The 17,264-nt window shown below is 41.1% G+C and overlaps 1 protein-coding gene across 1 annotated transcript in view; it reads left to right on the top strand.

The window, feature by feature from the left end:
• Fhit (fragile histidine triad diadenosine triphosphatase) overlaps positions 1-17,264 on the top strand; it is a 282,794-nt gene that overhangs the window by 245,222 nt on the left and 20,308 nt on the right. The window contains exon 4 of the mRNA XM_035453064.1: positions 13,089-13,187. Within this exon, the coding sequence (XP_035308955.1) occupies positions 13,089-13,187 (99 nt within the window). The remainder of the gene's footprint in view (positions 1-13,088; positions 13,188-17,264) is intronic.

Below are 17,264 nucleotides of genomic sequence, written 5' to 3'. Positions count from 1 at the left end.
ATAAACAAACAGACTCAAAGAGGTTATAAAATGTAGAAAGAGCGTGAATTTATATTGTGATTGCTGGCATGTTATTAGCATCTAGACAAGGGGTAATCTGCTACAGAAAGAGGACATAGAGCAAATGTGTAGAGCAGAGAATATGGTGCTGAATATCTCACAAACAATATTAGGTGGTATATCAAACTAGTTTATGAAGAGGTTGATCCCATGTATACTTTTAGTATAAATGTCAGAATAACCCTGAGGGTTCATATGCTTGCCAACCCTCACAATAGCATATATAGTTATAACACAAATTCACTTATAGCTGAAGATGCTATTTTTACATTAACTTGGTATGTGTGAGAGTGACAATAATGGATATAAGACTTGGGACTAAGAGTTGAGAAAGGGAAGATTTGGATATGGGATATTGAACATTTGTTTTCTTTGCTTTGTAATATACTACTCTCTTAATATGTCAGACTTTGTTGCTCTACTCCACTGGGACATGAATGACCTACATGTTATAAAATACAATTCTAACACAACTGAACAGTGACGGATCACACTGCCTCCTCACATATAGATCATGCAAGCTATGACATCAGCACCCTGAGAAGCAATATGCAAGCTATGATATCAGCATCCTGAAAAGCAATATGCAAACTATGACATCAGCACCCTGGGAAGCAAGATGCAAGCCATGACATCAGCACTCTGGGAAGCAATATGGCAGATAGGATTTGAATATTACAGGACTGTTTGGTTCAGAGTGTCTTTAATCAACCATCATGTCAAACCTGATTCTAGGAACAAGCATTTTTCACATATTTGGGCCTGGGCCTTTAAATGGAAACCAGAAATTATAAGAATTTATTTCAAAGCTTTTTTACCTTTTGTCCTTTAAAAACTCCTTTGTAGGGGAACCTGCAGCCATGCCTACTTAGGGGCTGGCTACAGGTTCCCCTACACTCCTTTAAGAATGCAGCGATATCTCAGTGGTTGGGTGCACTGACTGCTGTTCTAGAGGATCCAGGTTCAATTCCCAGCACCCACATTACAGCTCACATGACAGTCCAGTTCCAGGGGACACGGTACCCTCACCCAGACATACATGAAGACAAACATCAATCAATAAAATAAAAATAAATAAAAAACCTTTTAAACATTTAAGCAGGATGAAGGTAAGATTAATTAATATAGTAACTCTACTGCAAACTTTCAATGGCTCCTTCACTCACTAACTCCCACCACAATACTTTTAGCTGTATTTGGGAACACAACGAGGCAAAGGTTTTCAAATGAAGGCATACAATCTTATTGTTATCTGGACTTGTATGTCCCAGGCCCCAACCATCTCCATGGCCTCTTGAGAATTCGCAGTAATAAAATTTGGGGCATGCCATTCACAGTAGGAAGTTGAGATAGATGAGGATTATCTTCTAGAATGATGTTTCAAAACTGTCACAACCATGCTGTTGTATATTTTAATTTTTCACTGTGGTAAACTTGTTTGTATGTGTGCGGTGGGGTGTGGTAAGGGCTTTTGCAGCTGCCTTGTATCTCTGTGGCATATGTTGGTTTCTGAGTTGGGAACAATCATAGGGTATATAAAATGAACAGTTGGACCAATAGCAAGGAAAGCTTGATTTCTCTCAAATATTCTCGCTAAAAGTGGAGAAAAGCCCTGAAATCCTTGGTGAGAAAGATCTGCAGTCATGCATGGTGAACTCAGTGTTCCAGCTGCAGTTGAGGCTTTATGTCTTTATTACTTCGCTAAAGAAGGGTTTTAAAGGAAATAGAGGCGTTTGGGAAAGGTTGGCTCCTAATTTGTACAATACATTCATGCAGGCCAGGGTCTTTGAAGGGTGCTGGGACAGCTCCAGTGAGAAATTAATAAATTTGTAGGCATCAGAGGCAGTGACTCCTAATGGATGAGCAACAGCTTCAGAGGGTGTGGTTTTTGCCACCTGGGGCAGAACCTGTTCCTGTAGAAGAAAGACTAGTGACCAGTCCAGCTGAGTTTTAAGAAGAGAGATTTTATGTTAGTCATTTTTTTATCTGGTGCCAGCCCCAGGCCAACAGGCATTCAGGAGGATGTTTGCCAGGCCAGCTATGTCCTCCTGGCTTCCAGGAGGCTACCACTTGTGTAAACATCTTGCTGCTCACCTACTTTTCTGTGCAGAGTATCTCTTTACCAAAGCCTGATGTTGGGGTCCAGTGAGATGAAAGCCCAGCAAGTAAACATCTAGCCCAGCAGTGGCCCTGCCTCTGTCTGCAGGTGATACTGATTCCAGCTGTTTTTGTCTGCCCTTTCCACCTTCAGCTCCCTAGATCTGGGATTATAACTCCTGCCTGACACTGTCTTCTGAATAAGAGTATTGACAATAAACTGTTCAGTCCCCTCCTCTCTGACACTTGTGGCTCCTGTGTTTGTCTTTTGCCTTCTATTTAAGACTTCCTCACTCTCCTCCAGTCATTTGCTGTTTGGCCAGTAAACAGTCCGCACAGCATCTCTTTACTTCTTCACAGTGTTTGTACTTGGTGATGGTGATCTCTATCAGACTAGCAGTCCCTCTCAAAGCAATTTTTGTAGATCATACTGCCTAATGTCAGTCATCCCTGTTCTCATGGAAGTGATAGGTTTGAATACCGTGGACCAAGTACAGGCTTTTTCTCCTTCTTTTCCTTGTTATTGCCTAAACAGTGCTGCATATAAAATATTTCTCTAGTATTCACAATGCATTAAGTATTGTAAGTAATCAAAGAATGGTTTAAAGTATATGGAAGAAAATCCAAAAGTTATATACAAACACCATGCCATCTTATCTAAAGGATGGATTTTCATATCCTACAGGGGTGAGATGAGTTCTGAACTCTTCATGGGAGAATGAGGAATGATCATACTTGTTAGTTGTCTGCCCACAGTCTCTCAAGGGTGCTAAGTGCTGTCTAAACTGTTTATTATTGGAGTGTGAAGTACAGTGCACCAGCACAGTAATATTTGTTGAATAATGGAATAGATTCAGCAAAGAATGAGTATCAAATACATAGGAACTAGGAGTGTGCAAAGCCCCATCTGGGCCAGCTTTTCCAATTGCGTTTTATCTTGAAAGCTTAGTTGATGCTGCTTAGAATATTGGGTTAAGAAGACATCCGAAGCTGTGTCTACATGCATTATTTGTTGTGAGCTTGCCTGCCTTTCTTGGCTGTGTGTTGGCTTAGCTTCCTATAGGGCAAACATTCTATCCTCTTAGGGGAGAGTTATCTTGCCTAGAGAGCATGCTTCTAAAAACCTTGTGAGGTGCCTTTGAAAAAATAAGCCATATGTGGCAGAGCAAATATGAAACAAAGTGCTCAGGAGGTTCAAAAGGAGGCAGAAATTGGCCCTGTGCCTCTTCCATCCCCTGTTCTGAGTACTGAAGACTGACATCACTCCGGGATTAAAGGGGAACACTCTTGCTCAAACACCAATATCTGAAACACAGGGGAAAAAGGCTTACAGAACATAACCGGCCAAAGAAATTGCTTTTTGAATAAATGCTGCCTTCTCCTGAGTTGTGCCATAGCACACTCCACTTTTAGAAAGAGTTTCATTTCATTTCTCAGTGAGCAAGATTTTAGAAGCAGAGGCCTGAGGAAACCAAACTGGTAGAAGTCTCTAGTCCCTGTTACTTCACCAATTTCGCACCCACTGGAAAACCAGTAGAGCTCATCTAAGATGCAGCCTGGGGTGAGATGTCGATGACCCACAATTACTTCCTGAGAACTGCCCCGAGATGCAATTTGCCCTCAGATGAGGAGGAGCTCCAGCTGACTCTTGATTCCAGCTTGAGTTGCTCTCTATGGACAACTGTGATTGTGTTTTCTATGCTGTTGTACAGTCTATGTGCACAAAAATGTTGACTTAGTCAAAATTCCAAAGAGATTAGCAAGGGGTCTAGCGGTAGAGTGGCAACCAGCAAACATTAATGGAAACAAATGCTGCTCCAAAGTATCTACAACATTGGCTGAGTGGTTTATGTTCCTAGCTGACTTGAGGGTTTCATGAGGAAAATAGGATGGGGAAGTTGAATTAGTAAGTATGAGAAGGAAGCAATAGTTCAGTGACACACTGGGCAGATGGCTTCCGGAAAGGTCCCTAGTGCCGGAAATGGTGGAGTGCTGAGGCTACAAAGAGGGACATTACTGTAGTTTGTTCATTTCTTCTGTAAATGCAGGAGTGAGACAGGAAGGTTTTTACTAAAGTAAAACTAGTCAGGAGCCTATAATTATTTGAAGAGCAAAGAACTGCTAGTGGATGCAATTGATTTCTTGGCTGAGCTCATGTAGGCAGGCTCTTGATGTAATGGGGTATTTACCAGAATTCCACAGCCAGCTGTTAAGTGAGGTCAGTCATGACCCTTAGAAATGAAACTCAGTGCAGCAGAAGAATTTAACAGTAGGGTGTCCTAAAAATAAGGCAGGCCATACTTCAACCTGTCTATGGTGATGATTCTCAGGCATAACAAGTTGCACACCAATCCTCACAGCTCATCTCTGGGCTTTCTTTCTGCCCAGAGATGCTATAAGAAATGATGATGGCCAGATATGAGGCATCAAAAAAGGCCCATTGGGTTTTTGTCATGTATACATTTTAGCATAGCTACAGTGATTGCTGTCCCCACAGGTGAATTTTAAGGGAAACTGAACAACCATGTGTGAGTCATTGAAGGCCGTTTTTTGTTGTTTGTTTGTTTGGTTTTTTGATGTGACCAACCAGAAATGTCCACTTTTGTTTGTACAGGTTTTATGGCTACATTCTATATTTCCATAGTATTCACAGTTAGTTGAGTAATAGCTACTCCAAAGCTCACAAAGTCTAATCTGCTGCTTTGGCAATTGGTTTGACAATGTGATACTTTAGTATATAATTGGATAAGCAATTGGACTCTGTTATAGTACTGGTTTGGCATAATTATTTTCCAGTGCTATGATTTTTCTCATTGATAAATATTTGGGAGCCAGTTACACATTCTTTTTTTTATTAAATGTTTTCATTTATTTTAATATCAACCACAGTTTCCCCTCCTTCCTGTCTTCTGATCTCTGCCCCCACATCTCACCTGCCCCCCCCTGCCCTGTCCACTCCTCGTCTGTTCAGAAAGGGGCAGGCCTCCCATGGGAGTCAACAAAGCATGGCATTTCACATTGAGGCAGGACTAAGCTCTTCCCCACTGCATCAAGTCTGGGCAAGGCATCCCTTCATGGGAAATAGGTTCCAAATTCTTAAACATCAACTCTATACTTCTTCAACTTGGGATGACACTAATTAATAGAGGATCTGGTTTCAGCATTTTGGCCCCATAGGTAGTACATACACACAAAACTATTTCAAGCAAGTTATGGTTAAGTCAAATCTTTGGAAACTAATAAAACAATGATAGCTCTGGTGACTACCTGAATTTCTATATAATGTGACAAATAACTGTCTTTGGAATTTCCCCAATGAATGGAGAAACCCAGAGGGTTTATGGGATTCTTCATTTAAGTGTAAGAAAGGAGATAGCGAATGCATTTTTTAAATGAAGAGATATTTGAAGAGCTCAAGGAAAGCTAAGGAAAGGAAAACTACAGACAAAACCCCAGGTAAAACAAGGGCTGAACCAGAATTGGTGGCACTCACCTGTAATCCTGTCTCTCAGGAGTCCAAGGAAGGAGGATGAACCAGGACTGCACAGTAAGATCCTATCACAAAGCAAAGCAAAGAAAGACACAAGATGTGATTTATCAAGCCTCCAAGATAGTGTATATTGGGTGTCCATATGAGCAAATCTGTTTAGCACCCAGAAAGACTATCCCTTGTCCACCAGACAAGGTGCTGAGAGGAGGCAGAGGTCAGGAGGGTGAGCCAGAAGTGAGGAAACATTGTAAATAATTCAGTGGTGGTGGTTGGAGTCTTTGGCTACTTTGTGAATGAATAGGAGTAGAGCAGCTTTGGGGCAGGAAGAGGAGGATTTTCACACTAGTTTAGAGCAGTCTCCTAGGGAAGCCAGCATGCTTGTGCTTTATAGCCAAGTGCCAGAACAGAATGGACATCTATAAGGCAGAACCAAGTGCTAAGTTATAGAGAACCCAAGCACTCCCCATCCATACCATCCCAGCTCCCATTGTTTCTGCATCCCAGCTCCCATAGCTTATACTCCCCTAATTCTTTCTCCAGCCATTTTTTAAGGAAAACTTTTCTGGTCTTTTCATTTCCCTGCTTGGGACTCTATCTACTTACTGTACCAAAACTAAAACCCACACTGCCTAACCACATCTGCTTTTTGGTAATACATTTTTCAAATTAACTCTTGTTTTCAACTTCAATTAGTTTCCTTCAATGAAACCACAGATAATTTGCCATAAGATGAGAATGATCTAAACAAAACAATTTTGTGGCAGTTACATTCTGGATGTCAGAAGTCATGTTGGTGGTACGTTGAGGACATATAAAATTCTTTAAGTTTTGCCTGATCAATTACAAGGCCTAAAACATAACTGAAAGAGGAATAAGATTCAAAACCAGATAATGTTCATTTCTTTAGATTTATTTATTTTATTATTGTATTTGTATGAATGTTTTGCCTGCAGGTATGTCTATAGCCAGTGGGTACCTGGTGCTCACAGAGGAAAGTAGAGGGTGTCAATTTCCCTGGGAATGGAGGTACAAGTTGTTGAGAGTCACCATGTTGGTGCTGGGAATCGAACCCAGGTACTGTGCAAGAGCAAAATGTACTCTTAAGCACTGAGCACCCTCCCTAGCCCATAGATTCAATGGTATTCATAGTATTGCACTTGTAACACTGGAGAACATATTCTGGGTCACTGGCATGTATGTACCATCTTTCCACTTTTGGGACAGCCAAATTGTGGTTAGAAGCTACCCAGAACACATTAGGCTTCAGCAGAAAAGCTGCTGTGGTTAGCTGGGGATGCCTGCCAAGTGCACATGATATAGGAGAACTGGCTCAGACAGCACTTGTGTATAGACAATATTTTCATTGCTCGGAGCAGTGAAACCCTTTCCTCATACCAGGTATTAAACCCATTTCCAATCTCTTTGATAGTTAATGGCAACCTCAGACCCTCACTCTAGCAAGAGCTACTCTGCTTTTCTAAGAGCATTTGGGTGGAACTTCCAGTCCAGTCCTACCATCCCAACTCTTATTACATGATACACACATGAATCTTCCTGCCTTATTGAATTAGACTACAAAAGACAAGGATTTTTGGCTTACTTATCAAGACATCACTCATAAAACCTAGCACAGAGCCTGGAAGAAAAGGTGTGTTTGGCAAAGCCAGTTTAGTTGAGGGCAATAACAGGAGAATCAGAGCTATAAAAAATGAAAGATTCATTGTTCTATGAAATGTAGTACTTTTCCTTTCAATAATTTATTTACATAACTCTTACATAAACAGAAATACTCATCCATGGAAATGGTTTATTCAAGCTCTTTCTTCTGTATGTTGTTCTTTAAAACTGATAACAATAAAATATATTCTTTTATAAGAGCAACCAGGTTTCACTCAGATACTTGCTTCTTAAAGAACACATTAAATTGGTTTTCTCCCTTTTGAAGGAAGCTTGACATTTACTACAGGTTAGTTCCACATTCTACAAAACATTCAAATTACTGTGAGTCATTCCTCCTACTGTATTCCATTACAGGCCTAGAAAAGCATCAATAGCCAAGACAGCCTGGGCATTATGTGGGGGAATTAATCATTTCCCCATACACCTTGCGATAACACACTCAACACGCAGGGAGCAGTGTCAGAATCCATACACATCAGCACTTCTAGCAGAAATCCTCTTAACACTTCCTTCCCCGAAAGTCATTTCAAGCAGATCAAGTGAGATGACTGCAGATACATTTTTTTAAAATCTCTTTTCAAAAGTTTTAGAGAAACAGAATTCCCCTGGAGGAGCCATCGCAGGCTTCAATGTATTGAATGGGAATAAAGACTTTGGTTCAAGTTTTTGCAAACTTTGTCACTCTGCCTCAGACCTTCCTTCAAATAACAAAGCATCCGTGAGGAATTTCCAGTCTTGTGGCATCAGAAGGAAGAGAGCCTTGATGTGGAGCACTGTCACAGCAAGCTGAGTCACGTTGAGCTTCTGGGACTTAAGGCAGAGAAGAGAGATGGAGAATTCCAGTACATCAAATCCCACCACCGTCAGAAGTGCTATCTATGCAGGGTATCACTCAAAATGAAAACCCTGACAATGAAACTGTGATACACTGTGCATGACAGGTCACGTTTTGATTTCCAAAATGTTAAAATGAGAAGAAGTATACATCTTGTCATCGATGCACTAGAGAATTAAAATAGCGCTCATGATTTGTGCAGGACTCCACACAGCAATGACAGTAGCAATAGAGGGCACGTCTCATTCTGTTCTTGAATTTGATGTTTGTGCCATCTGCCCCCACAACAGTCCACAGCTAAATAGGTTTGGGAACAGCCCGGTTACCAGCTGTAGTTCATGGTCTTCCTGTGGCAACTTCCTAAGGGTCTTCTAAGGTAACTTGCCAGATCAAATGTGCAAGCCATTTAAATTTGAATTTCACTAAGTAAACATACTTAGGCCTGGGAAAAGGGCGATGAGTAAAGTGTTTGTTGCATGAACACCACGGTCTGAATTTGGTACCCAGCACTCAGGGGAAAAGCTGGCCTGGCATCATTATAGAAATGAAGGATCTAAGACCTGTTTTAGATATGCTGTGTCATTAGAATTAATTGGCAGGGATTTCAGTTCTGACCATACTTTCCATTCTTGGTGGGGCAGATGGGGCCAGAACTTGAATACCACTAGAAAGCCATAAAAGCAGGAAGGGTTCTTTGATTCTTGGAAGGAACTTGCTGGAGTTGTCAATGGTCACTTACTAGGACAGTGTATCCAGTGTAACACTAATAATAGTAATGGTAGCTGCAGCCAGAAATCACAGCAAATACAGGAGCCCTTCATGTGTCAGGCACTGCAGACAAGTCTCCCCCTGCTTCCATTCTACAGAGAGGGGAACTGAGGCAGAGGAATTTGTTCTTGTTATTGCTAAATCATAGACTATACTTTATCAACCTGGGGAGCCCTTGTTGGATACTCCATAGATAACAGCCTCTCTCCCGTAACTCTTCATTTATTTATTTATTTATTTATTTATTTATTTACTACTTTTTTGAGACAGGATCTCTCAGTGTAGCCCTGGCTGGCCTGGAACTCAGAGAGCCCTATCCAAAGCTGGGATTAAAGGTGTGTGCTGCCCTGCCTGGCTACCATCACTATTTATTATTGTAACACCATTGCTTAGTGAAATCTAGTTGACTCTAGAAGCTTTGCAACAAGGTGACCTGGACCCAGCTCCTTTCTGTTTGGCAATCCCACAGCACTGGAAATCAACTGTTTAGTGACTGTCTTCCCTGTGTGGGTGCCTTGGTCTGCAGGAGACAGGGTTCCTGGCACTGCAGGGACAGATTCTCTATTGGATGTGATAGTAGGTAGGCATTGCCTTTCCCTTCTTGCAGCCTAAAGTCATTTATTTACAAATGAAATTCCCAACTAAGGTTCATTCAAGTCAAAATGGCTTTTGGGGTAAGCTATTACTTAAGACTGTGGAACTCTACTTTTTAGCCTTGCAATGGAGTACTGTAACCATGCTCTTAGTTTACCTCAAAATTTTTCCACAAAATTCTGCAGGTTTAATTTTCTAGTCTCCACCATGGCTCTTCTAGAGCAGAAATCTTGCCCTCCTATGCTATTCAAACCATCCAATTCCTGAAGAGACTGCAAACTCCTGAACTAGTTAGCATCATCATGCTACTTTGACAAATCTTCCACCCAGAAGCACCTTTGGCTTACACTAAACAAAGAAAACCACACTACAGTGGGGTTTGCAAAGGACAGATGTGATACAGTTAAAAGGGCCTGAGGAATAGGCTTAAGGATAGATAAGTTACAGTGGGCCTGGGTCTGGGGGTTGCCATCTAAGGGTTCAAGCAACCACTGATAAAAAAATAGCAGAAAGTAAATGGCATCTCTACTGAACACAAATGGAATGATTATTGTCACATCATTTATGTTGTATTGGGATTTATAGACAATTTACAGGTGGGAAAGCATGTCAGATGATATGCAAAGGTTATATGCAAACACACACTCTCTCTCTCTCTATTATATATATATATATATATATATATGTATGTGTGTGTGTGTGTGTGTGTGTGTGTGTGTGTGTATAAAACATTTTATGTCTGAGACTGATTTTTGTACCCTATGAAAAAATTGTTGGCACAGATACAAGTTGGCAACCTTACTTCTGTTCATGTAATAGCCTTTACTTATATACACAGACATTTTTTTTTCCTTCAATAGTTGTGGAATTTTTTTTTCTTTTTCAAAATCTCTAAATATTCAGTCAGAATCCTTGATGTAAGTTGTGTCTTTTAAAGTTTCTCTAGTGAGTACAACAGGAATCAAGGGTTCAGCTGTCTTAAAAAAAATGCAAGCTTCCAACTTGGGCCTTAAAGAGGAAACCTCAAAAGTTTTGTTAAGAGTCATGTCCAACAGAACTTTGCAAACATGTTTAATTTGTTCTGTTGGTTTCCTAGTTCCCGTAAACAAAGTCTAAGTGCTGCCATCTGTAAGGCATATGACACCAACAGAAGGGTGCCTAATAGCCAGGAAGCATTAATGTTCTTAGCCTCGAAATTATTTGGAATCATCTGGCATGGTTTGTGTTGACAAGGCTGCTTAAAGCATGATTTCTGTGTCTTCCTACGGCAACACCACAGTGGGAAGGCCACGTTCTCTGGCTTTTGCCTTACTCCTTGTCTTTCTCATCAAACTGTTACAAGATGGATTTATAACAGACCCAAAGGTAGTAGCAAAATGAAAATTAGTTCTCGGGTAGAATAGAAATCCCATTTGACTCGCCTGTAGCAACTGTGTCATATCTGCTTCTACGAGCAAGGAAATGACTTCTTAATGTGCATTTCTTCCACTAAGAAGAATTAAATCTGTATGGCAAAATGGAAAACCAGTTTGCTGGCAGCCAAATTCTGAAAGGAAGATCCATGACCCTCATAAAGATATTTGTGGCCTAGTTCTATGCTAATGAGCCTCATTTAGGCTCAGACTTCCTTAGTGTGGAAATACAGCCCTGCTGGAAAGCAAGGCTATCTTTCCTGTACTGTTTTGCCTTCCACATCAGAGTTGCTCTGAGATAAATGGGGAAAAGTCTCTGCCTGCTGCAGGCTGCCAGGGTGGAGTCTCTAAAGTAGGATGAGGGTTTGAGGCCCAGGAGAATGAATATTACTTTCAGCTGAAAATTTTATTTGTCAGTTTTGTGGTGTGTGTGTGTGTGTGTGTGTGTGTGTGTGTGTGTGTGTGTGTGATGGGGTTAGGGATGCATGCCACAGCATGTGTGTGGCGGTCAGAAGACAACCATGTGGAGTGATTCTCTCATTTTGCCATGGTCTCCAGTGATCAGTTTGCATGTTTATGCCTTACTCATTTTGCAACCTGGTCAGCATGTTTTTCAGAACTCCCAAGGTTGTTTTTTAAAAGTATCCAAGTTCAAAGTGAGTATATATGCACTGAAATGAGAACAGTAACTATGGAATTGCCCATTTGTATAGATTATCCAAGATAAAGGAATCTGGTTGGGGATAATGCTGGCACCTGGCATTACCTACCTGGAGAAGTAAGACTTTCCCCCCACCCCCTCCCAGTTTCCTTCAGGGTAAATGGGATTAAGTAAGAAAACTGTAAGGATTATGTGAAATATGAGCCTCAGAGAAGCTGCCCTCCCAATCATAAATGATGTCAGTCACTGAGTGCTGTTCAACTACCTATCTGGTCACCACAACGTGAATCACTACAGGTCATCCTATGACCAGTTGTACTGTCAGCTTCTCTTGGCACATACAAAGCCACAGGATGGCAGAGTGGTGATGGAACTGAATTCCAATAGAAGATTCAGAGAGAGAGTAAGCCCTACAGAAAACCTGATCTCTGATAGAATAGACATGTTGTTCACTCTGCAGAAATCTTAAACATATATTTGCTCATAAACAGATATGTTTGTATAAATATATATATAAATGAATATGCATGAATTTGTGTTATATGTATGTTTATACATGGAGAGAGAATGGTCTATGGAGGAACTAAATTGACTAAATTTTGTTAATTTTCTATGCTATTTTCTTGTAGTTTCTATTGTTACAGGTACACTTAGATTCATAAACCTGCTACTTCTTAAACGAAATTAGAAAGTAAACTGAGAATGGAAAATGAATTCATGTACAGTCTATGCAGACCTGGAAAAAAAAGACTCAGTTTCTCTCTACTTCCTTTGTGACAGAGTTACAGCTTTATAGAAAACATGAAAGAAAAGCCAGAAAGTGTGTAACTATTAACTGGTCAGAATGTGGGAAATCTGACTAATCCTTCCCCTGCTTGGACCAAGGCTTCAGTTTTTCCGTGCACAGGACTGCTGGGAGATTCTACGTTTTTTTAGAGTCCACTTCTTTCAATAGTCTGAAAGTCAAAGGGAAGGGACTTGCATGTCTCAGCTTAGAATGTCTTCCTGTCAGGGCACATACAAAGACTTGGAGCACATAAAAGACAGTTAAGCCAGAGAAAAAGAGAGAGAAACCACAGGCCCCAATTGGAGGACTGAGGAAAACAGCAACTTCAGTCAAGAAGTCAATAATTAAATGGTGCTGACAATCAAAAGAGAATGACTGGAAATAGAGGCTGTATGGAATGGTGGGATGCTGCCCTCAGCACCTCTTGCTTCACACAGCCTCAGTCTATCCCAGGCATATGCTAGTCAGGCAGGCAAGCATGAGGCAGCAACACCAGTGCAGCCTGATCTTGTTATTTTATTAGAGAAGCAAGAAATGTCACTTCTTATGTGAAACTCTTTATTTTCAAAATTGGGCAATTAATGTAATTAAGATACACCTACAGGCTTCTAATTTGTGAATTATTTTCACTCTCTCCCTTTTCCCCAACATTATTCAAGATCTCAGGGATTCTTTAATGAGCCTATTCTATCCCCCCCCCAAAGCTCCAGAAACATGACAAAGAGGAGGAGGACTCCCCAGCCCTTTGGAGATCTGAGGAGGAGATGGCTGCAGAAGCTGAGGAGCTGCGTGTCTACTTTCAGGTAAACATCAAGTTCTTCAACTTCACCCAGACCCCCTGGTGGGCCTCAGGAAATGAAAGATGATGGCTCTGAAAGAGGCAGAAAAGTAGCAGCACTGGTGTCACCCCTAGGGGACTACAAAGGACCTGAAAGCTATGTGAAGACAGTCTTGACCCATGTGGGATTTATTACTCCCTTCTTGACACTGTTGTAGGCATGGATAGGAGTCCAGAGAGAAAGTCCCGAGATGTCCAGGTTCTTGTGTCCTAAAACAAAGAATTGGATAGACTAGGGGCCTATGGTGACTGGTAGAGATAGAGGTAATTTATCGATAAAGAGTGCACTCCTGAGTGTGCAAGTGAACCAGACAGCTGGGGAGGCTACAGGCTTTGATAGGCTCAGCCAGGAGAGTGGCCAGCCTTTATTGGCCATCTGGGTAACATCAACCTCTCCGGTACTTGGAGTAGTTCACATAACTCTCAGTACTATACATTGTTATAATTAGTTTATTTTATTGTTGATATCTCACTATACTTTATAAATTAACCTTTGTCAGATTACAGAATAAAGTATATGGAGTATTGGTTACTGTCTCTAGTTTGGGGCACTGTTGGAGATCTTGGACAGAACCCCCTGCAGTTAAAAGACAACTGCTGGATACTGCTTTGATATGAAATCCAAGGAAGCTCAAAGACATATGCATTAACTGGCCATTCTCTCCCCTGCCTTGCTTTTAAAATATGTTAATTAGTTAATGACCCAGAGTGCTGTCCCCTCTAGTGTCTTGTTGAAAGTCTCAAGCTAGAAATAGCACAAGGATGCCTCCTTCCAAGTGTTTCCAGGTTTTGTGCTTTTTTGTTGTTGCCATTGTTTGGTTTACAAGACAGGGTTTCTCTTTGTACCTTTTGGAGCCTGTCCTGGAACTCACTTTGTAGAGCCAGCTGGCTTCTGCCTCCCAAATCCTGGGATTAAAGGCATTCATTTTCCAGGTTTTTGTCACTATCACAGAAAGAATTCAGAGTTAGATAATGCAAGGGTATTAGCTGAAATAACCTACTTAAAGGGGAAGTACAGGTATAGGCAGAGGAAATTTGAGAAATTTTTTTTGATGAGCAAGTTTGAATACAAGGGAGGATTATTCAAGAGTTAAGGGAGGAAATTCGGGAACCAGTATTTACTCTTTTTTCTATCGGTTTATGTAAATTTTAGATGTGTCATAGAGGCAGATTCGAGCAAGCAATTTTACAAGGCTGGTAACAGGGTTGGCATTAAGCAGAGGTTATTTGGTGTTCTCAATAGGCCATGTTGGCCTCTGCCATTATGGTAGCCTTGTGCCACCCTACAGATGATCTCTGATTTCTCTGTGCCTCTCAGGCTCCTCAGTTCAAGCAGGGCCACCTCAAAGCTCAGTTGTTCCTCCATGCTTGAGCCAAGTCTGTGTTCCTTTCCATGAAGGAGTACAGAGAAGTGTAGCAGAAGCTATCAGTCACATTTTATTTTTAACCTTTCCCACTGTTCACCTTCTCTTCTGTCTGAAGAGAAAGGATTGATAATGAACACTGGCCTATGGACATGACCAAACACTGTTTTCTATTCAATTCCTCTTCAGAAGTCCAGTGTGTCACTTTGGAATGCCCTGTTGAAATGAGGGTGCCACATCTTCAGGCACAATTTATTAGACTGAAAATTGTTTTTCTGGGCTCCCTATACAATGGGTATTTTTAGGTAGAGGCAAGAAAGCTCTAGGTTTTTGTGGAGGCCTTTGTGAAATTGTAAGGGTCTACCTAAGAGCAAGTCATCAGTATACATTAAGATTTTAATTTCTAACTCAATTCTTACATGCTTCTGCCCTGAGCTCTGAATCTACCTGTCTTCCAAGAAAGTCTTGCCAGAAAAACATCTGTCCTAGGCAGTCACACAAACCATTGAGCAACATGCTTATTCATTGTTTTAAGTAACTAAAACTTGCATCTCTCTTTAATGGGCTTCGATTACAGATTAAAGTGACCTATGTGGGGACTGAGACTGGAAAAAAAAGACAGCAGCCACTGCCACTGATGGGAAGAGGAGACACTTAAACGGAGGGTTCTTAGACTTATCCAGAGCATCACCACTACCTGCAGTACAAAGGGATTAGTCTCTTTAGTTATTTGATGCTAGCCTCTCTATTTTCAAATTCATCTTTATACTCAATTTGTATATACTGTTATCTAGACTAATAATGCAACATTTAGATTTACCTAGGCTTAAGAAAGTATTTTTTGTTTATGTGAAATTAAGATGAACTTGGCTTCCCCAGACTTTCCTGGTTATACTGTCAGAAGCATATCAATGATGGGCAGGATGACTTGAAAGACTTGGTCTATTACTACTCTGCAAAATCTTGAAATTCCCAAGAGGCACACTTGGAGATAGGATGGGGACCTGAGAGAGATGACAGTCATCAATCTTTACTGAGAAGACACATACACTCACAAAATATCCTATTATAAAACCCAAGCTCAGCCACAATAATTTGTTCTGTGGTCACTGGTTTAGGAGTGACAATATCCACAATGCCAACATAACAATTCAACCCATAGATGTCATTCTTAGTTGTTACACTACTCACTCTTCCAGCCACTGCATATTTCCTTTCCCAGCTCCTATATCACCCCTCAAGGAGTCCTTCATGCTCTTCCTATCCAGTAGCCTCTCTGGTTTCCTTGGAAAGGGACTTTCCTCTGCTGCTGAATTCTGTTGTTCTCCAGCACCTGGCTCTCTACCACCCTGGGCGAGGTAGTAAGGACCAAAGCACGCCCCCGCTTCCCAGTTTCATAACTGAGTTTGCTCCACTTTCATGTTTGTTCAAACTATGCTGATTCCTACTAGGCTGCTGTCCTTCCTTGTTTCTCTACCATCTGACCATATGCCCAAGTAATATGACCTTGGGTGGGTCCAGTGCTTACCTAACCTCATTGCTCCCTCCATTGCCCTATAAATTCTCATAACTTCTCTTCTCTTTGTGTAACCCCTAGGACACTGCTTACTTCTTATTTCCCTGATTCACTTTTCACACTGCAGTACATTTATCTTAAGTTATATGTCTTAGCCTCATTTTAAAAGGGAACACTGTGTCTAATTAGAAGTATAAGCATGGATTGAAAAGAGATGCAGTGATTATGGAATGCCAGCTCTCTGTAGTTGCTCACCTACAACTGCCAGCACCAAGCTCCATTCCATCTTCTAGAAAGTGAGGCCAGTTGTATTTTGGCTTAAATTCCATCACTAAACTGAGACCCTGCAACTCTCTGCTTGACATATTTAGAAATATTGTAATAAAATAATCTCTGAGAAATTTAATATGTCATTAATATTAATGACAATCAACAGTGCTGATCAGAACGGAAGAGTAAGCTGACCCCAGACCTACTCCTCCAAGCAAGAGGAGAAGATAATGTCCATGGAAGAAAACCACCTTATTGCACCTGTATTGCACAAGAGGCCCTACTGTGTCCCAGCTGATTAAGTCTATGAAAATTACTGGTTTGCCTAGAAGAATAAGCTTCTAGGTGAATTTCTGACCATTCTGCTTGCTTAGAGTCTATGTTAGCCTTCAAAGAATTTCAGAGAAGAATGTGAACACCTACAGCTAAGACACCCTGTATCTACAGAACAAAGGAATATAATAGGCAATGAGATCCCCTTGAATAATGTTGTCTTATAATGTAGAAACCCCACTCCATGTTTTCTTTATGCATAAACTCTGGAGATGTTAGGACCATACAGTTAAAAAGTCCTTAAAAACCACACATGATTGATCAGCTTCTGGCAGCCATCAAGGCAACACCATTCGCTTACTCATATAGAGGAATTTTCAGTGTCCTTCCATAAGCCCCTGCAAGGGAGATGGTGATTTAGCCCCCTTCTTTATCTCTTTGTCCAACCAGAACACAACTAGCTTAGAATTTCTTGGGCAATCATGAAAAGCAGACACTGCTATTGCTGTGCCAGGGAAGGCAGGTGCTCTCTGGTTGCTGGGTGACGATGCTATAGATCTCTGGATATCTGCTTGACAGATCCCCAGTGGGACTGGACTCCTTCAGTTCCAGAAATTCA

The sequence above is a fragment of the Cricetulus griseus genome (genome assembly GCF_003668045.3).
Source record: "Cricetulus griseus strain 17A/GY chromosome 1 unlocalized genomic scaffold, alternate assembly CriGri-PICRH-1.0 chr1_1, whole genome shotgun sequence".
Classification (NCBI taxonomy): domain Eukaryota; kingdom Metazoa; phylum Chordata; class Mammalia; order Rodentia; family Cricetidae; genus Cricetulus; species Cricetulus griseus.
The sequence above is the reverse complement of the archived record's forward strand: the minus strand, read 5'-3'. Positions and strand labels throughout refer to the sequence as shown.